Source organism: Hippopotamus amphibius, chromosome 4, assembly GCF_030028045.1.
Source record: "Hippopotamus amphibius kiboko isolate mHipAmp2 chromosome 4, mHipAmp2.hap2, whole genome shotgun sequence".
Classification (NCBI taxonomy): Eukaryota; Metazoa; Chordata; class Mammalia; order Artiodactyla; family Hippopotamidae; genus Hippopotamus; species Hippopotamus amphibius.
In genome coordinates this window covers 88459455-88480974 of record NC_080189.1, presented here as the reverse complement: position 1 = coordinate 88480974, position 21520 = coordinate 88459455, and the positions used below count along the sequence as shown (strand labels likewise).

The 21520-nt window shown below is 37.8% G+C and overlaps 1 protein-coding gene across 2 annotated transcripts in view; it reads right to left on the bottom strand.

Moving 5' to 3' along the window:
- Positions 1-3985: 3985 nt before the first annotated feature.
- Positions 3986-21520, bottom strand: part of RELN (reelin) — a 494116-nt gene continuing 476581 nt past the window's right edge. Inside the window, exons 59-65 of one of the 2 annotated variants that reach the window (XM_057732969.1) lie at positions 20780-20941; positions 19903-20060; positions 17608-17827; positions 15586-15783; positions 14816-14914; positions 10208-10213; positions 3986-5105 (exon numbers count right to left, since the gene is read on the bottom strand). In XM_057732969.1, the coding sequence (XP_057588952.1) occupies positions 5009-5105; positions 10208-10213; positions 14816-14914; positions 15586-15783; positions 17608-17827; positions 19903-20060; positions 20780-20941 (940 nt within the window). In that variant the 3' untranslated portion in view covers positions 3986-5008. The remainder of the gene's footprint in view (positions 5106-10207; positions 10214-14815; positions 14915-15585; positions 15784-17607; positions 17828-19902; positions 20061-20779; positions 20942-21520) is intronic. The other variant, XM_057732970.1, reaches the window with a different exon arrangement.

Here is a 21520-nt window from a genome sequence, read left to right as displayed (position 1 = left end):
GAGACTCAGTGGCATCTGAGCAGAGGCCGGGTACCACCGTCGCAGCTCTGCCCGGGAAAAAGAGCTGGAAATTCCCTCTGTCCTCCACACGAGGGCACTCTCTTCAAGGGCACCACACCAGCCTGAGCATCCTGTGATGAGGCCTGTACTGATATCTTGGAGTGCGTGTAAAACCAGTTTTGCTTTTCTTCAGGCTTTGATCATCTCTGAACAAATCCTAAAAGAGTGAGATACTGAGGCAGAATTGGGTTCCTGTGGCATGCATTTCTGGTGTCGTCCATTTGACACTGGTCTTTGCCATCTTGTGAGATTACCTTGTCACATGCATGTCCTGCAGCCCGGTACTTAAACTATTAATGTACATAGGAATCACCTGGGTCTCTTGTTAAAAATGCAGATTCTGATTCCGTCGGTCTGGGTTGGGGCCTGAGATATGCGCTTCTAACAAGCCCCTGGGTGGGCTGGCGCGCGATTGGAGGACCACATTTTGAGCAGCAACACTGTAGACACGTGGATTATAAACTATTTTTGGAAGTAGCCGCTCAGGAACCTGTAACAACAATTGTAATAGGAATACTGAGTAACCCAGTGTGTGGCACATGTGCTTGGCACTGTTCTAAGCACCCTACCTGTATCACATCACAACAACTTTGTGAGAGTGCTATTGTTTCTAGTTTACAGATGAGTTTACTTTCAGTTTTATGCCCCTTGCCCTCCTTTCCCATCGTTGGTGGCTTAAGTTTTGAATTTACAGAAGATTAGCATTGATCACCAAAGTAAAAGTTATATAAATGTTAATAGAGAAAGGTCTTCCCCACTTTGTTCGGCTCATTCCACCCAACCCCCCTGGGAGTAACCAACTTCATGATTTTCTGGCTTATTCTTCCTGGTTTCTCTTCATGAAGCTAAGCAGATGTAGGTATATGTTCTTGTTTCCTCTTGTTTCTTAAACAAATGGTGACTGTAAGTGCTCCTTTGTACTTAGCTTTTTTTTCACGTCTCAATATCTATGGAAATCACTCCGTAACACTTCACAGAGATTTTCCTCATTCTTTTTTATAGTTTCATAGCACTCCATTGTGTGTATGTACCACACTGTGCTCAAACACTCACCTATGTTTGGATATTTATGTAGTTTCCAATATTTTCTAGTTATAAAATAAATATTTTATTATAGTTAGGAAATTTAGAGGAAGACCAAATAATCAACTTCAAATCACCTAAAATATGAACATGAAAGAAATTACATTAGAATTGGGAATGAGTGGGTTTCTTCTTAAGTGTTTAAGGGAGTGGTTTAGTTTTTGTTACCGTGATTGTAGAGGTGGTGAAAAGCGCCTGACTTGTCACAGTATGTCTGCTTTCCATGGATAGTAACATTAAGGGATTCTTGTAATAATTTTGGTGTAAGTTAGTTTACTGTCTCTAGATTTACTGAGGCAATATTTCTTACACACGGTTTCTGTGCCTTTTTATTATTCACATGTATAACCATATATTATTCTACCAGTATTCTCTCCATAAAAAGTGCTGTTTCCAGACTTAACTTCTCTTTCCCTGCTGTATTGGCGTGGTTTCAGGACACTGGATCCATGGGCTGGAATAAGGTAATAAGTCTCCTGTGTCTATAAAGACAGCATCCGTTTCCATCCATGTTGGGTTTAAAAAATATTGTAAAAATTCATTTATAATAAGCACCCAAAGGACTAAATGGAAGATAACAGTAATGATGACAAGACCCTTTCACCTCTGAACTGGAATTCTTTCAGTAACCGCTGTTTTTGTTTTTTTTTTCCTTCTGCACAATAAATAAATGCATAGTTACTTTTGGTATTTACTACTATATTTTGTATGTGAGGCAGTTTGTAGTTTCTCTGGAGAAGTATGAATCCTTAGCAAAATTCTTGTCAGACAACTTAAAATTTATTCCTCAGCTGTTGTCCCAGATCTACCTATTAATTCTAGTCTCCCAGCTTCTTAACTTATGCCAACCCCTCTCCACACCTTGGTCAGAGTGGACGTATCCCAGTGCCTCCTGGGTAAAGCTGAATTTTGTCATTTTGAGAATTGTTGCTTTGAGACCTGGCATTGCTCTAGGCTGCTCCCCAGGTGCTCCTCCTCAAAATCAAAAGAGCTGTGACTCTCCCAAGAAGCCAACCTGCTTCCCATCTTTGCGTTTTTGCACACACTGCTCTATTCCTAGAATATATTTCCCCACTGAATCTGCCTGACAAATCCTATGTATTCTCTACTTTCTTCTTTTTTTTTGGCTGTGCCCCACATTTTGTGGGGTATTAGTTCCCTAACCAGGGATTGAACCCAGGCCCCTAGCAGTATAAGCACCGAGTTCTAACCACTGGACTGCCAGCGAATTCCCTATTCTTTTTTTGCTATAATATTTAGGTCCTCACATGAGAACAGAAATATAGGCCCATTTGTACGCACAACTCATTCAAGCCTTAACATCCTATTATCTTTTATTTTGACTTTTAAAAAGGAAATAAAATATTTTAGATACAGTGTCTTCCACGTACCACACTCTGATCTTATTACCTTACCTGAGGTAACTACAATCATGAGTTTGTATGTACAACTCCCACACATACTTTTATATTTTTACAACGTATGCATGTACTTATAAGCAATATACAGTATTTGTCTGCAAGTTTTAAGATCTGATAAATGACATCATACTATATTTATAATTTTGCAACTTTTGTTGTTATCCTTAATAGATATACTCTAAGTTTACCCATTTTCACCACCAATGTTCTATTATGCAAATAAATCACCATTCATTCTCTCACTGATGTACACTTGGATTGCTTCCAATTATTTGAGAGTACAGATAATGCTGCTGTGAACATTCTTGCACACATCTCTGTATTTATGTAAGAATTTTACTATGGTAAATACCTAGAAGTAGCTGGGTCATGCTGTAAACACAAATTCAATTTTTAGTGATGTTGTAACATAGTCAATGTTACTGATACTATACTGCTCTCTACAACGATTTGTATTATCTGTATTGTCTTATTTTCAATATTCTTGATGTCCTAGCATCTGTGGTCTTGCTGACAAATACAATTTGCTGTCAAAGATACCAACTGGAAAACATTAAAATGAATGGGTATATGTTTTAAGTGATCTCCTATAATTCTTTCTTTAACCTTGGAACATAAGGAAGAGAGTGCTAGTGACAACCTCAGTTTGGGGAAGTTTTAAAGTAGTATATGTGTTATTTCTTAGGTAAAAGGTAAAATGCATGTGATATTGAATATATTTAAGTTAGATATAGTGTAGTTTATATTAAAATGTACAGTGAATGAGACAACAGTGTAGAAACCATGGAAAGTTGGCCATGCAAATATTTTTTATCTGCTACTGAACTTTGTTTCCTTTAGCAAGATAAGTCAGTTGAGCCAACAATACTTGAATTCCTACGTTAACCATGTTTTCAAATTAAATAAGCCAATAGATGTGAGTCCCAACTTATGCTATTAAAACTTTGAGGAGATGAATTGGTACAGAGTTCAAATCCTGTTCTGATGGTAAGAGAGGTGGATGGGAGCACTGAAAATATCTTAGCCTTAGTCTATGGCACACGTAAGTTACTTGGAAAGATGAGTCTCCTCAGTACTCAGCACTGTGCCTGTCACATAGCAAGCACTCAATGGCTATTTGCTGAATGAATGCATGAGTACTTATGAGCTAGGCATTATGTCAGCAGCTAAGAAAATTTTCAGGAGTTAAATAATTTTCAGAATTCTCTACTGACTCTTCTTCGTGTAACTGCAAAGTGAATAATAGAAAAAAAAACTGAATAAGGGAAAAATGGCTATGTTGAATGTGTGGCATCATAATTGCTATCATCAATGACAAAAGAAAATAAAAAGCCAGTAAATATATTTGACACTGTTCTTTCCAAACCTGACCAGGCTTACAAATCCTACAGAAAATTTAATTAACAGTGAATAAAGACAAATGAACTTCAAATGGATTTTGAACATAATTTTTATTTAAGCATGGGCTTTTAGTTTGGTTCACCCTAGAGTGCAACCTTTTCTGTACGTTAATAGAGAGTTCAGGGCTACAGGGCCATTGTAATGTTGCTGGTGTTGATACAACTTCCTCCGAAGGTATGAACATGACCCGCAGGAAAAACAATCCACAAAGAGAACACAATGAAAACATCCACTGTTTTACACATCACTCTGTTACCACAAACACAAAATGGCAGTTACTGTTAGTAAATCAGCCACAGAACACTTTAAAAGAATCTTTAGACAAGGAAATGGGAACTCCTTTGTGGGAGACAGGTTTTCATCCACAATTTTTAAGTAGAAAATATTTCAAGGTCAAGCATTTTTCTCACCCACAAAACAACGCTAAACCAACATACATTTCAAGGGGTGTATTAAAGGAGATACAATATCTTTACAACTATCTTCTTGAGTAGGTATTTCAATGGATTTTCTGCAGAATATAAGTAGCCTGAAATTCAGCAGCAAAATATTGCAACATAATAAGTAAATACAGTGTCAATGTGTTATATTGTAGAAGAGACTACATAAAGGACAATGATAATTTAATCATATAAAACATAATACATAGCTGAAATAAAGTCCACTTAAATAGCTTTGTGACCAAGAATGTTAAATACTGTACTAAATGTCATTTTAAACATAAAATCTCTTAAACTTTTGTGCTTAAACTTTTTTTTCTGTTAAACTATTTCTTATTTTCAATACTGCCACTGTAACTGATATTACAACAGATCACAACTTGCACGGACAAATCAACATGAAGACATTTACTTATGAGAAAATAAGTCACTTGTCATTAGTTCACAGTGTGGGAAAGTGGTGTACACTCGGTCTTGAGAAGGGCTTTCAGTTAATCACCAAGTCCTTCACAGAAATTTCCTGATATCAGATGCAGTGCGAGATTTAAAAGAATGGAAAACAACACATCACATGTTGGAAGGAAAAATGAACTTTTTGATTCTTCATGGGTATCGTCTAAGTGACCTTCGTCTTCTGTTGTAGTAGTGCCTGAGCCCATGTTGTCGTGAAAAATTCATCATGTAATTTTGTTTGCGAGTGCTGTTAAAATCAGAAAGGATAGAGGCAGGGAGGGAAAGGAGAAAGAGCATGTAAGTTCCATCACTGAAAGCACAATCTAGGCTAGGTCCTAAGTTACCCTGATATTTATTTGAAAATTTTCAGGGTTAATAGGTCATGCTGACATTACCACCCCCGGACAGAAGAACTAAAGGTTGACACCTGCACTCACTACCTTTGGCCTTGAAGAAATCCCCTTCTTTTCACGAGAAATGGTAAATTCTCTGGATTCATTGCAAAAGTGGACTGAAACTGTTTTTGGATTTTCAATTTTATTCTCAAACTCTCTGAAAACATTTACTTGGATGGAGTTCGACTATACATTGAGTTCACTGATGTATTTAAATACATCTTTAACGAGAAGGAAGCATAATTTGATTCTTTCAGCAAACATTCTCATTTAACGCTTAAGAAACAAAAACAGACAGGAAAAACAAACTTGTTATCTGAATCAGCTTGATCTTCCTATTTTATGCAGTCTCAGGGGCAAAATGAAGAAGTAAGTTTTTTTCTCAGAATGCTGGATTCTGCTGCCTTCCTCAAATAATAAGCAGCTGGGGTCATATTCTATAAACATGGCCTTATGAAGGAGACACCCCACTGAAAAAACATCATAAAATACTAAGAAAGTGTCATCGAATGCACAGATGTAAACACATGAGTATATATTCCCCCCGTGTATGTACATACATGTTCATACACCACACACTATATGTGAAGCTGATAAAAATACTGAAATGGATTTTAGGAGCCTATAGGAATATGCACGGTACTGGTAGAGATCGCTGTTAAAATTTTGGTATGGAAAATGTAATTTGAAAGGGTCATGATCCATAAGATCACTGACAAGAATCAGACTCCTTTCACACATGGACCCGAGTGACAACATGTCTCTATGTACCATCGAAGTGTGGTTTTTAAGTGTGAGCCTCTTAGTATTTTCCAAATTCAGTGAGTCTCTTGAATACTGTCTGGTCCTAAAGTCTTTTCCTCCTTAATTTTAGGGAAACATAAAACGCACATGGAGCTGGTGAATGTCATGTGATGTGATTTCACCATGAAGGTCAATATGACATGAACTTGAACTGAGGTAAAGAGGAGGAAACAGGCAATTTTGTCCTCAGCAGTGCATTCTTCTGGGTTCTTAATAATCGACAGACCAGGCAAGGTGTAAAATGATACTGTTTTATCTAGGAGATTATACTAACACTTGTAACATACAGAAACCTTTAAAATGAGGATTTGGTAGATGTTTGATCATTAGAAAAGAAAATTTATAATAAAATCTCTCAAAGGAAAATACAGTGAATTTCATCACATATATTTCATCAAAAAGCAATAGCATCTGTGCTGAAAACCTGATAAAAAGAACACATCACACTGATATATATTTTATAAAATAAAGTGCTAATTACTTTTCACCCTGGATTTCTATACTTTCAAAATGCTCGAAACTACAGAAGAGAAAAAAAATATACTCTGAAGACACTGTAGAGAAAAAGAAAAAAAACCAGGTTTTGTCTTCAGGTAACTCAACTATCCTTCCCGCTCCCCTGATGTGAAAATATTACATGTATCAACTAAGCTGACCAGTTTCAATGTCATAGTTGAAGGAGGATATGAATGTATCCTTTATTCATTAACTGCTGTAAGTACTAATTGCTGTCTATGTAAAGTCTCGTTACAAAAAAAGGACCATAACCTAATGCATTGAACTAACCAAGTGTCAGGAGAAAGAATCCTCTCACCTCTGTCGTCACAGAAGCTTGGGAGTGGCACTAGCTGCTTTCCGCCAGCATCCTAGGATACCTTGTGACCGCCTCCCTGAATTTCCCTGAGCTATTACAGTGGCCCCTAAGCTAGCCCCTCATTCTCCCCCCTTGTGAAGAAACACCACTGAAAAGAAACCATGAAATACTCAGAAAGTGTCACCGAATGTGTGCTTGTGTGTGTGTGTGTTTTCCCACACCTATATACAATGGGTTTCGCACACCCGTTTCAGTAAACGTTCCCTCAAACACTGGCTTTATCTTTTAAAACATCATTCATAATCCTTTTATCTAAGTCAACTTCGCCAGCTGTTTCAAGTCCTCCACATGTTTCACCTTATTCTGTTTTTCGAGTCCTTTCATCTCCTACACATTACATAGACATTTCTATTCAAACTCACCTTGGGCCCCTTCCATCTGCCTTATTGGACAATCCCCAAGGCGGCTTCCTAAACTTCTATTTATTTTTCAAGTATCACTTTTCCTTTACTGCTCACCCCCTCCAGTAGGGACTTTTTTCTCCCTACTTTGAACCCTCACAGTGTTCATTCTCTGCTTTGCACGGAGATGGTGTGTGCTCCTGTCTTGACTCCCCGTGACTAAACGTCTGTGGGTGTAGCGGCTGTGTCCCACTTCCCCCACCCCCACACCCCAGCGCTGAGCCTCCTGCCTGACCCGGGGGTGGTCAAGGCATGTTTGTTGGACTTTTGGTGACTTACTGATTGGATTCCTGTTGTAAATCATTACTCTTTAACTATAAGGAATAATTGCAAAGTTAAAGCAATGAAAATTATCCTGTTGAAAACACATTTAAAGATATAAGGTACTCAAAGAGAATTTCAAATAGTTAAAATATCTTACATGGAAAAAAGATGAACTCAGAACACTCAAAATATTTAGTTATCTCAATGCAATCTAGACTGACATGAAAGTGACCTCAATATATGTGAACAAAGGTACATTTAATTTGAACAAAAGTTGATGTGCATGTTTAATGGCTTTAAAGCAACTTCTCCATATAACTATTTACTGATTATGGACTGATTTAAATTCTTCATTTTTATATGTGAGAAGATAAATATTAATAGGTTGCAGATCTTTAATACCTTGATAATAGGTGCAGCTTGGACGCGTACGTTTACTTTAGGAGGCATTTTGATTCAATGTATACCCTTTAATTTTGAATAATTTTAAGTATCAGTAGCATATCTTTGGATCCCTGCGAATGTTGATATGCACTCGGCATTTGCTGTAGATGTTTGTTATAGATGCCTAGTGCTCTGTAGTCACATTAGATGTTTCCTACAGATGCCTAGTGTTCTGTAGTCACATTAGAAATGGACACATTTTCAAAGCACACCTGAAACTAACTAGTAATTTTGTAAAACATAAATATCTCTGGAGACAGTTAGGTTGGAATCTAACAAAGCAGATTTTTCCAGTTCATAAGCTTTTGAAAATCAAGCACCATGGGAAGCGATACCAAAGTGCTTCTTACTTTGAGGGCCATTTAATAAACTGACATGGTTATTAAACACTTGTGGCTTCTAAAATGTCTAACTTAAAGGATTGGGCATTAGGGGAATTTTAAACAAGTTTAAAGATCTCATGCTTATTATTATTATTATTATTATTATTATTATTATTATTTTTGTGGAGCAGATCTGGGAACCAACTTCTGTTTTTGATATATGTAGATGTATAGTTATATATAAACTTGTAACCAAAATAATTAGAGGTGTGATGGAATTTTAAGGATTTATTTCTTCACTGCACTTATAGGGGAAAGTATTCTTATTATAATTCCAATGAAATGTTCATCCCAAGGCATATCAACTACAGTACTTGATTTATCAATTTGCTTTGATTGTGAATAGAACTAGGTCCATTTAAAAACTCCCATTATGAGTAAATCATCAAAAGAATGGAGACTGAACATCAGTGACTTCTTGGAGATACTAACTTAAATTTCCATCATTGCTGAGGGAGTTTGGTGACTTTAGACAGCATATGAAATAATACAATGCTTCCCTGTTTCTGCATAGGAAATATGGATATTTCAAATTTTTTCAAGAACGAGTGACTGTGTTCTTTCAAACTGCTACTCTTCACTGGAGCTACTATCTTAGGTCATTTATTATTATGAAAAAATTCAATAGATTTTTAATTGATGCTAAAGGAAATGGCGAAGATAGAGACTTGGTAGAAGTAATTTGAGCTCATAGAAATTTATGCATTTTTACTGTTCAGTAATTAATTTCTTTGTCATCAAAACAAAGGATACAATAAATAATGCTTTATATCAATGCAAAAATAAGAATCCAGTGACTGTCATTATCTTTCAGAGAAGTATTGATGAATGAGTATAGGATGGGAAGCTGCAACTGAAACTAATCAATGAAACTGCCCTGCATAGAAGATGCTGTACATTTTACTTTCAAGGCCGTGCATTTCCAAGAGGGCTACATGTAAATAAGTGTGGGCTTATAGATCTCACAAATTTAGAAGACTTCATTTTTCTTTTCCCTGCTGAATGGGGATGAGAATAATATCTGATATTGTGTACCTTGGGGAGTTTTAAGGATTAAATGGAAACTTCTAGCAGAATATGTACATGTTTAATAAATGATAGCCATTTTACCTTCTTTCCTAAGTTTGAAGTATCTCCATCAGAGGACAAATGTAAATATATATTAAAGAAGGCCAATCTTACCTAAGGATACCTTCTTTCCTAAATTGTAAAGTATCTCTATTAGAGGGCAAATGTAGATATAGATTTGAAAAAGCCAATCTTACTTAAGGATAGGATCTGGAACTCACAAATATTATGAATAAATCCACTCCCTTTTGCTGGTTATTTAGTAACTTAGAATAGAATTGAGAAGTCTAGGCATCCTCATTCATCTCCAGAACCATAGCTGTTTGGAAAGACACTACATTTAATCAGAGCCCCTAGCTCTTTTGCACACATTTATATTTTCACTTTCCCCTCATAACAAATTTATAAACTGATAACACTTCAAGAGCACCTAATAGAATCCCAGGCACAGAGTCAAGCACTCCAGCGAAGGAATGCTGATTGGCACTCTGGTCTATGCTGTTGTGCCCTGTATTGTATACAGTATACGATTTGGCTGAACTCCGAGTTTACGTGATATAGCTTTCAAGTGTTCCCGTATATCTCAATAACACATACAACTTTGTTTTCATAGGTTTTTTTTCAGTTGCAAAGGTCTTCTACAAAACTTCTCAGTTAACGCAGGTAACGATGAAACTATGAGTAAACAGTTCCCCAGAATTAGTAAGAAGACTTACCTTACTCTAGTGGAAAACCAATGACAGCAAATAATGAAATACAACACAAGTTAAAAAATGCCTTTCAGCACATGCAGCACTGTGATTAGTCATAAAAGTCTGATCAGGTTTAGACGCAATATAGGATTTTTCATCTCTTGTGAAAATAAAAATTAAAGAAGTTATTTCTTGTTCTTCTATACCTAATATACACATATATTTAACTTTTCTATGTAATGCAACATGCAGTAATTGCTCATAACCGTATGTCAAGGTACATGTAGCTATAGTACTACATTTGGCATAAATGTTGCATATAAAGTATAAATATGAAAGTAATAGTTTAATAACTACCATTAATTTTATTACTTGATTTTTTGATTATTTACATTTTAGAAAATACTTATTCCTGAAGATATTAAGGAATGGGCTTTTAAAAATACATAAGTCCTCTATATCAAACAACACAATCAAATTTAATAAAGGATAAATATGCTTTGCAACAAATGTAATACGCTATTCTCCATAAATCATTTGTGCCAAAAATATGACAGTATCTTGATAATGAATAGCATGAGGGAATGGCTGTGATGGAACTCATGTTATTAAAATCTGATAAATGCCTTTAAGACCATAGTTAGCAACATAATGGTTTTCAATTCTCTGCAAATGTGGTAATAATTCACTTTTTAGTAAATCAATTCATAAAGGCTGACTCTTTACTGAGCAATTTGCTTTCAAGGTACACATGCAAAAATTGGCCCACTTCATTATACACATGACAGGTTGTGACTTAGACACGTACACAGGAAATGTGATGTGTGAATGAAATGCATAGTTCGGTGAGGGAGATTCTTAGGATAGAAGGATGAGTGCCCAGCAAAAAAGGTTAAGACAAAGGATTCTCTTTTATCCTAAGAAGAACCCCACCAGCATGGATCTTGTGAGGGATCTGCCCAAATGTATTCACAAACATTTACTGAAAAACAAATATTCTACACTAGCCAATGAATTCAGAGAAATTAGGTTTCTGACACTTGGATTGTCAATGACTGTGTTACGCTACGTCACTCAGACTTTATGGATGAGGACTTTTTGTAAGCTAGTGAGGCTGGAAAAAAGTGATCTGTCAATTCCGTTCATCTGTTCTGTGGCAGATTAGCAAGGGCTAATCATCATGAAGTGCTTTTCATGTGCAGGTTTTATTGAAAAATATCCTCAGAGTGGGGAGATTACACTCTCAAACAAGCATAAGGCATAAGTTACTTCGCTTGTTAAATGCAAAAACAGTGGTTTTTTATCTTTATGGTATGGGGCTTATTCTGTATATCCATATTTATGAAACTCAAATCCTTCTGGATGGAGTATGTCAGAATTAAACCATTAAATTAAAAATATATTCTGTATCTTGTTCATTTATGATGCACTCCTAAACCTTGAAATATTTTCAAAAGTGCTACATTTTTTTCTCATCAAACTCATGTATTTTCTTGGTTCATATGGGCAGCACTGAGATTAGACTCAAGATACCATGCGTGACCACAGTTTTTTTTTTCTAGTTTTTAGCATGTGTCCTTAGTGCACATGCACAAAAGCTAAACTATGGTAATAAAGCTAGATTAGGGCCAATCTTTACTCAGAAAAGAAAATGTATTCTAAAAACGTATACCCCCAACCATTGGTTGCAAAAAACATATCAGTTGCCCTATTTGTAGTGATCAACTAGGCAGGGCTTGTATCTCCTGAGATATGCACCTCAGCCTCCTGTTCCCTTCACACTTCAGGAGTTAACATTGTTAGTTTATATAACTAAGTGTTGTTATACAAAAGTATAGTTAATTAGGAGGATGTTTTGAATTTAATAGGGCTTTATGGGAGTATTCCACCTCTCTGTTTCTAAACATACATCTGCAGCCACAAAGTTATAGTTAGTTATATTTGTGAATTGTGACATGAACCTTGGTTGGCTTCCTTGCACTTTATTTGGCTGAAAGACACTTGGAAAAATTATTATATTTTATTCCTCTGAATTATCTGGAACTTTATTTTTAGGCTCATCAAATGAATGAATTGAAGTAACGGTTTCATAGAGCTACTAAGGGCATATTAATTAGCAAATGCCTTGAAACTTTTTGTGACTCTCTGAAAAGAAGTAGTTTGAAAGAATATAGTGGCACAGAAACATTAAATCCTAAGACAAGAGCAAAACATTAAAAACATAGTTCTGAAAATATAATTTCTTTGTATGGTATTTTTAAAACAACTCATTGATTGAACTCAGCTTTATGAAGTATTTCTTCTTTCCAAAAAAGAAGGAAAACAAAGTAAGTTCTTTAGTTTTAACAAATTTTCACATATTTTATGTATATATTCACACACATATGTATATCAATATATGCAATTTTTTGTTACATGTATAAAGTTATAATTTAAAGTTACTCACTGAAAGAAGACTCTGAATAAAACTCAAGTCATATAACACTGTGCATATGTGGCAATGCTCTTTTCTCATTTAAAATGTTTTAGTGCCCTGAGACTTTGAGGCAATCATGCAGAGTAAGAGCAGACAGATGCCTGGTAAGTGACAAATTCTTTTAAGTGTTAAAATTCTGGAGATGGAATAAAAGTGAAGTCTTGCAGATTTTTGCTCCAGAAAAATACCAGGAACCCTAGGTTTCTGGTGTTTTATATAATCTGACCTTGATTCTTGTAATAATATCATGATACTGGTAACTGCTTATAAAAATTAATACCAATGCTAGGTATTCCAAAAGGTCCGCTTCGGAGCTGTGTGGTGAGAACCTCTGAGGCAGCAGGTCAACTCTGCTCCCAAGTTGTGAAGGGGTTATTTCATACCAGGGAGAATATTTGCACTTTTGACCCCACCTACTCTTTAATTTTAGTCCACGGGAGGGAACTGTGGTGATAATATGCCTTTGAAATCTAAAATGGATAACTGCAATTGCTTGCCTGGGCTGGGGGTAAGAAATATCTATTCAAACACATGATATGTTAAGAATTGTTATATCTACCCAAAGTCAGTATTAGCATCCTGCCTTCTGTTAAGAACTGTTAAGCTCTGAAGTTTCCATAAAAGTTGGTAATGCTTTGTCAGGCACAGGGAGCCCCATTAATGTAAACTGTCTTGGCAAGAGACTTGAAAGATAAAAACTTGATTATTGACTCTAAATTTGACTCTCAACCAGTTTATTAGAATGAACTGAGGTGCTTTTAGAAAAGAATGATGCTCAGGTCTCGCTGCAGATTAATTTAAATCAAATCATCCATAGGGATGGGCATGGGCACTGGGATACTCGTTGATGCTTCCAAAAGCTCCTAAGTGATTCTGATGTTCAATCAGATCGAGAAGCACTGCTCTGAAAGGAAAGTAGCAAGGGCAGAATGGCTGGAGGGTTGGTTTTTGGTCTGTCTGGATATCTCTCTCTCTCTGACCTTACCATGTACCATTCATTTTAGAGCCCAGGTTAGTCTGTTCTCCTGGAATAATGCAGCCTGAGGAAATCAAATTCTAAGGAAAACATCAGCCTCATAATATAGATTCAAGTGAGTCTGGACTGTTACTTTAAACTTCAATTTTCTCTTATGAGGCAGAGCCCAGCAAGTTGTCCAAAGCAGCAGAGCGCACAGTGGGAGCTTGTGTAGGGACCGGGTTGCTCTTGGATTTGGGGGTTGATATGGATGCCATGCAAGCAGGTGCCTCAGTGAAAACTAAGACGAGGGCTAACTCAAGACTGAAAAATTCAGCTCATGGCTATGATTGAAAGAAAACAAATTTGGTAGGTTTCCTACCAATAAATCATTTAAATTTGCTTTCAAAATGACTGAAATCAGCCAAGGGACTGATTTCATTTTCAGTTTGGTAAACAGAATGAACATTTGAACCTATCTACCGAGAAGATTCGCCTCTCCTTGCCAACCACTTGGAGCCATCAGTCCGAACCCGTCGAGACATAAGCATTCCAGTTCTACAGGAACTAGATTGTTAGAGAAAAAGCAAGTCATCTCTCTGTGGAACAGTCAACCCAGCTAGGCGAGAACACTGACAACCTTATTCTATGGGAGAAACCATGGGGGAACACCCTTGACTTCTTAGGTGCCGGGATTGGTCACAAGGAATCTGAAACCACAAATTCTTTGTTCTAGTTTGACCACGTCATTAAATGGAAAAATGCCCCGGGGAATCTGTGGCTAGGACAGGTGTTTGAAATTGGGCACATGTCCTAGTGATACTCTGTACATCAACCAGTACAGATCCTTCTTCCTTTTAGGATGTCATTCCATTCTATAAGGCAAACCAGATCTGGTAGAAGGCATTGTTCCCATTTACCTGGAAACTTCTGTTTGATCCAATTTAATTAATATTGTCAAATCCTTTAATAAACCTTTGCTTATTGATGTTTTCTATGGTACATTAAATTATATTCGGGGCTTTGTTATTTCTCTGTTGACTAGAGCTACAGTTTGCAGTTGTGGAAGAGTGTAAGCCAAAGTGGTCCCATGGGGGTTTCTCATCAGGAACAGTTCTTACTGATTTAAAGAGCATGCCATATCAAAGGAATTTCAAACCTTTCTGAAATGGACATGAGATGCTATGTATAAGATACTCACAGGACGACCTCCACATGGTCCAAAGCCCATTGATCATGACCTGTTCCATTGTGGCGTGGTTGCCACCAGCGCAATAAAACTCCTTTCATTCGTGCCTCCCTGGGTCACAGATAGAAGGACAGAGAGGTTAAACACTGGAAAACAGAGAACTTTCTGGTATGTGACCTCCAAACTTCAAACACAATAGGTTAATCTAAATCAACAGAACTTTGGGTATGGAATTTAGATTTGCTGAGGTCATAGTATTTTCCTAAGCGGCATCAAGTTTTATTGGATACTCAAGGGTTTGCAATCCTTCTACATCTCTCTCCCTTCTTCCCCTTGCTCCACTAGTACCTGGAAGAGCCACATCTTCGGTCAACAAATGTGACATGCCTTCTCTGTGATGGGTACCGCGCTAGATGCGGGGGTACCATGCCAGGCAAAACTGACAGAGTTACCTACCCTCAGCAAATTCTCAAACCAGTGTACCCAGCAGAAGATTAAAAATGCTGTTTTCTAAAGAACTAGAAACACTGGTTACTGGGACGGAAATATTGTATAAAGCACCTTTGTATTTAATTGTTTTTCTCTATTCCCTCTTGCCCTTATTCCTGGCTCCCAGTTCTGCCTGTTGTCCTAATAGAAAACAGTAACACAACTTCAGAGATCTGGATTAGTCTTGGTTCTGCCACCACGTACTTTTGTGGCGTTGGTTCAGTAACTTCACCAAATACTGTTAATTTTTAGGATCATGTGTGACACCACACTTTTGCTTTCTGGCTGCTTACAGGGGGACGTTGTAGGACACCCTCTGAGCCTGTGTGAAGTCCTTCGGCTGGTGCTGCGCGATGACGTGCCAGGTGATCCCGTTGTTGACACTGTACTGAAGCAGCACGGCCTTGTCCACAGCGTGGGGGCCACTCAGGTCGCTGTTGCAGCTGTCTGTCTGCGACGTGCTCCCAATTTGCAAAACAAACATGATTTTGCTGAAAAAAACCCCAGGAGAATTCATCTTTAAACAAAAGTCAGGAAGTATTCAATGAGTTATACTTATTTTTTTATCTTTCTTGTTCCTTAGGTCCATAATTTTCGAGTTCATAATATAGTAAAAATAGAAGCATCCAGTCTTATGACTAAGTCATATAAATAACAAAATTTATTTATCTTATCTCTCACATCATACATACGAAAAATAAGCTCAGAAGGCTGGCGTTCTACACAGAGAAAACAATTTTGACTTTCAAAGATCTTTTTTCTTCTTATGATGTTAGAAATCTTGTTAGAGCATTTCTCCTGAAACACCTTCTGTTTTCTGCAAGGTGATATGGGCCAAATAGGCAGCCGAGGACATGGAGAGGACAAGAAATAAAACCACAATATTCATGCTACATGCTTTTTACAAATAGCTTCAAGCTGAACAGAATCTGGACAAGGATAAATCATCATGTTTATTTTAGGAAAGGATGTCTGGAGATCAGAGTGGAGGGAAAACTGAGTTAGACATGCAGGCTCTGGACCATGTCTGCTATTGTGTTTGATGTGTCCTTTTGCTTTTCACACGCATCCTTGCCCTTAGAAGATACAGTAATTAAACACAGGAAATCTACCCTCATAAGATTCCTAGTGATTAACACAGTGATTAATAGGAGGTCAAATAAAGAGCTAGACTTAAACTTGTAAATGCATTAATTAATTTAAAGCAAAGTTACTTGTATGACATGGAATGTAATCATTAACTAAGCAGCTAGTTACAGCTCTATATGGGCTCAAGGAAAACATCAGGTTGATCTAGATTAAGTACATCTTTTTGGTAAGAAAAAAATTGGGGATGGGTAGACACAACAATGCTGGGATCTATGTTTAGTTATATGGTTACTATACAGGAATTAATTTTCATTTTTATTGTCTATCATATTGAAGGCCTGCCTTTCTGCCTCTGAAAATCTCCAGCCTGCCTTTCTGACTCTGAAAATACACTACTAATATTAAGCTTCAAGTAAACATCTACATTCCCACTAACCCAATATTTAATTCTCAAAAATACTCGTATGCTTTTCAGCATTCAGTGAGTAGTCCAATATTTTGCAACCTTTATAAAGTCTTGGAATCTTTTCTTGAATTACACAGACAAAAAGCTGTGTCTGCTCTGCCTAAGGTGGCAGAGCTGGGAAGGGCAGGTGGGGAATCCAACCTTCCTGGGTCTCTTTTCCTCTGTCCTCTTTATTCTGCATTAGCATGCAGCTCCTAAAGCGTGTGAACTTTTAAAGTTCCCATCCATCCAGCCACTGATCCTCCATTTCCAGTTATAGCCACATATGCTAAATATAGAAATATGTATGTCTGCATTACTACAAATCTACTTCACATTCACATTTATATTTACATGCTTGCATACGGTCCACATTAAATTATCTATATGGATTATTCATAACCAATTATTTATTTATTTTTTCAATTTTATGGAGATACAATTGGCCTATAACATCGTGCAAGTTCAAGGTATTTGGTGCGTTGATGTGATACACTTACCTGTTTTTCATACTGGCCATTTTCCATGCTTATGCCTATGTTACCGCCACTCAGCCCGTATGTATGAAGAGATACAAGGTAACTCTATACTAAATTTAAGCAAATCACAATTCTGAGTTGTGAAAACATATAATGCTTTCTCCTACCAAATTCAGATGATATTGAGGTTTCCACTGCTTAGTGACACTCATGCCGTGAAGTTCACGATCATATCTAACAGTGGACAGTGATGCGCTTGTGACTGATTCTGTGTCTGGACGACAACACAGGAGTTTTGTTACCTTGCTCGAGTGAGATCCAGAGGCTTGGTGGCAGCCTGTCTTATCTGACAGCCATTGAAATAGAGTGAGTCTCCATGGGCATAGGGTGCCAGCTGCCCGCAGCCACTTCCTATCACTCCGCCTTGAATAGTCTCCCAGTTTGCCTCAGTGACTCTTGTGGATTCAAAATTATCTTTAATATAACTGGGAAGATCATGACTGAAAACAGAGCAGTCATCGCCTGGAGGGAAAGGAACAGTAGCCAAAGTTAGCTGGAACAAGCAGAATCATCCAAGATTCAGAACAAGCATTCAACTTCAGATTTAATCCAATCAATTTCAGATTTACTGTAAGAATGACAAAATACCAAACAGATACAGACTCCCAGAAGTAAATGTTTCTCTTTTATTTCAGCAATTATTGGCTTGTGTTGTTGAAAAATCCCATTATCGTTGAGTCAATGTTTACTAAAATATGTAGGTGCTAACGTACTTATTGCTATATAAGCCCATTGTTAAAAAACCACAGCATCTGGCTAGGCCTGCATGTTTACCAATGAAGTGTCTCTGGAGGGCGCTCTCACCCTGGCATGAGAGGCAACCTAATTTCTTTTTTCCTAGCATGATTCTGTAGCAGAAAGCAAATCATGTTCTTGTTCTCCATCTAGTTCTTATATTTGATGATTCTTGAGACCAGAGTCTACATTTTATTCATTGCTGGATTCTACACCTAGCACAATACTGAGCATATATAAAATATTCCATAACGAAGCTGGGATAAATATTTGAATAATAAATACACTGGAAGTGTCTCTCAGAGACACAGAGCATTTAAGGAAGGCACTATTTTAGTAAATGTATATGTCTTTGCATTTCTCCTTGATTGGACCAGCACAAATTTTCTCAATGTCTGCAATAGTCCAAAATCAAAAGTTCATAGTTCTGTTGGATCAGGGAAGAGCAACAGAACTGGAATTTGGATCAGCAAGTTTCAGACACCTAGGACTCCTTGTGAGACACTTGATTTGTTCATTTGCCTAAAAGTTCAAATTCTCCAGCTAATACACGGACAGACTCAGCTGGTCTCAGCGATAATGAGACCAGGGGAAAAAGATGGCAGCTAAGTAATTTCTAACATCAGAGATGTGCAGTGGTCTACATTCACCATACTCATTTCATCTGGAGGCAAGGAAACAGCATCCACCAAGAAAGCTAAATGGACTCTACTCCAGAATTCAAATCTATGGGTTCTTGCATTGTATACTTGGGGAAGCTGTCTAATTCTGGTCCTCTTTGGATAAATCTCCCAGCTCTGAGAGACAGCAAGGCTGATTGGAAAGAACAACCTGAGTTCTACTTTTCTCTCTGAAATGTACTAGCTGTGTGACCTTAGGTAAGTCACTTACCCTCCCCTCAGTGTCTTTACCTATAAAGTGGGAATGATGATATTAACCATAGCTAATTTATGGGCGGTATTATTAGTACCAAATGACTCTGCTGAATGAATGGGGGGATACTTGTGTAAATAGTAAAGTATAAGGCGATGTAAGGATTCATTCAAAAATGATTTACTGTGCATTGCTCTATGTCAAGAATTAGGCTCTGAGGATATAATGGTAATTGGATACAGTGAACTTTGTAACACAGAGGCTGAAACCTGTGAGAAACATTGCACCAAAGGAAAGCAGGGATACAGGCTTTCAAACAGGCAAACAGAGTAAATCTCCTGGGATGCCAGGAGTTGAGTAGATATTCTGCTCAAATACACAGTCAGCCTCTAGAAATTCAAGCAGTAAAAATGTATAAATTCAAGCAGTAAAAATTGTACTTTTTTTGAGTCATGAAGGTTTTTTGTGTGTGCAGAGTGACCTGGGAAACAGAACATCTTCAACTGTCAGCTCCACCTTGGGAGGACAGTGGCCGCTGCTGCTGGGAGAGGCCCAGGGAGAAGGAATATTGGTCCACTATCTGGGGACAGGCAGCCAGGCCAGGAAGGAGAGAGGCCCAGAGTGGAAATCAAGTGTTGAAGGTAGGGGTTGGGGCAGGGAGTTATATGGAAGTCGGGGAATGTAAGATACTATAGAATATCCTAGCGGGATAAAAATCTGCACTTCTAAAAATTCAAGGAACACAGCATAAAATTATCCTTGATAATTCATTCTAAAGGTAAATAACTCTGTGATCAAAGAGTGTATCATCTATCTCAAGTCCCTCTGGTCAGAGTTTCTATCCATTTCCTAGTGGCTTTTGCACACATGTTGAGACGAGGAGAACGCCATGGTCTCCTGTGTCATGAATGACAGAACAGGATTCCGACCTTGGAAACTTTCATCGCAGATGCAGACGGCGCCGGTGGTGCAGTATCCGTGCCCACTGCAGAGCTTGGGGCAAGCCTCTCCGATGTACACGTGGTCAATCGCCCAGCTTTGTTTCTCCGTTTCTTCACCCTTCTGGATCCATCGGAACTGTGTTGCACTGAAAGTCCCACAGAGAGTGGAAGGGATTCAGGAGGCTATTTCCTATGGCTGTGTCCAGCCTCCAGCCTTTGGGAATGGGGCTAATTCTAATAAAACTGCTCCCCAAACTTCTCTCCAAAGCATCCAATTGGAAGTGAGTGAATGTGTACCCTTCAAATTCTGGAGGTATACCCCCAAAGCCCTGAAAAATTTATGTGAACTTCCTATCCTATTCCACAATAAACTTGTATCTATTTTTCTTATAGTGGTATATCATCTTCAGATCTTTGGGGAAAATAAATGCTGCTCTAGGAAGACTGTGCTCCATTATGTTTACCCTGCAGCTTTGCATAACCCAACCAGCCCAGCACTGATTCTGGGAGGAGCAGAACAACCTTTGGGAGCACAGAACACTGGGGCAGATATGGTGCCAACTCCAGGTCTTTGGGCATTTGTGACTCAGGGCCTGTGATTTAGTGTGGTGTGCACTATGGTATTTAATCAAAAGAAAATTTGAGGTCTATGAATCATTTACAAATGAGATCCTATTTCTTCTTGGGACAATCAATTGCCATTTAGGGGCATGGATTGGTGAGAGGAGGGGGAGGTGAGGGGAGAGGGTACTAGGGTTGCAGTTAAAAGTCTAGCTTCATTTTATCAATTGCTCTCCAGTCATTGTATGAGCTCTGTAGACACTGGCAGATAATTCCACAAAGTTTACCTTAGTATGCAACCTACCTGGAGGAGACATGGTCAGGCAGCTGGATGGTGATTCTCTTCCAGCTGGAGCTGTTCACAGCATTGTAGATGGTGGCTTCATGGAACTGGAAGGGGGAACAGCCAATGCTGTTTGAAGAGGAAGGAAGGCACTGGGTCTGAACGAGCTGCCAGGAATCGGATCTGCAGAAACCAAAGAGGCTGCGTTAGACAACTCTTCCGAGAAATATATGACCTGTCTAATGTCAAGGTAATGCTTTAGGATTGGGTTAAATTAAGATATTTTAATGGAAGTTAAGTTTACTATTTCTCATACATATTTTTATTACTGATAATAAAAAGAAAAATTGAAAATTATTTCATATAAGATAGATCCTAACTCTTTACAAGCACATTAACATATTCACAGATGACAGAATAAAATAATGGTAGGCACAGAGCTGTATTCTAGTGGCTTCTTCCCACGGATATGGTTACAAGAACTACACCTGGAATTGATTGACAAAATTCTCTATTTACCCAAACTTAGCTTACTAGAATTCATTTTTCAAAGTGGTGGTGGAGGCAGGCCTATCAACACCCTATTAAGGTAATTGCGCTATGTCAGACTTTTATTCAATACTGCTACCATGCTTTAGGAGATGCGACTCTAGCTAAAGCATATTCAGATTTTTTATATTTTTATCACGGTTGGTTGAAAACAAGCAATGTGAATAAAAGAGAGTTCTATTTTGAGGACAAAGGTAGAGTCCTACTTATTTT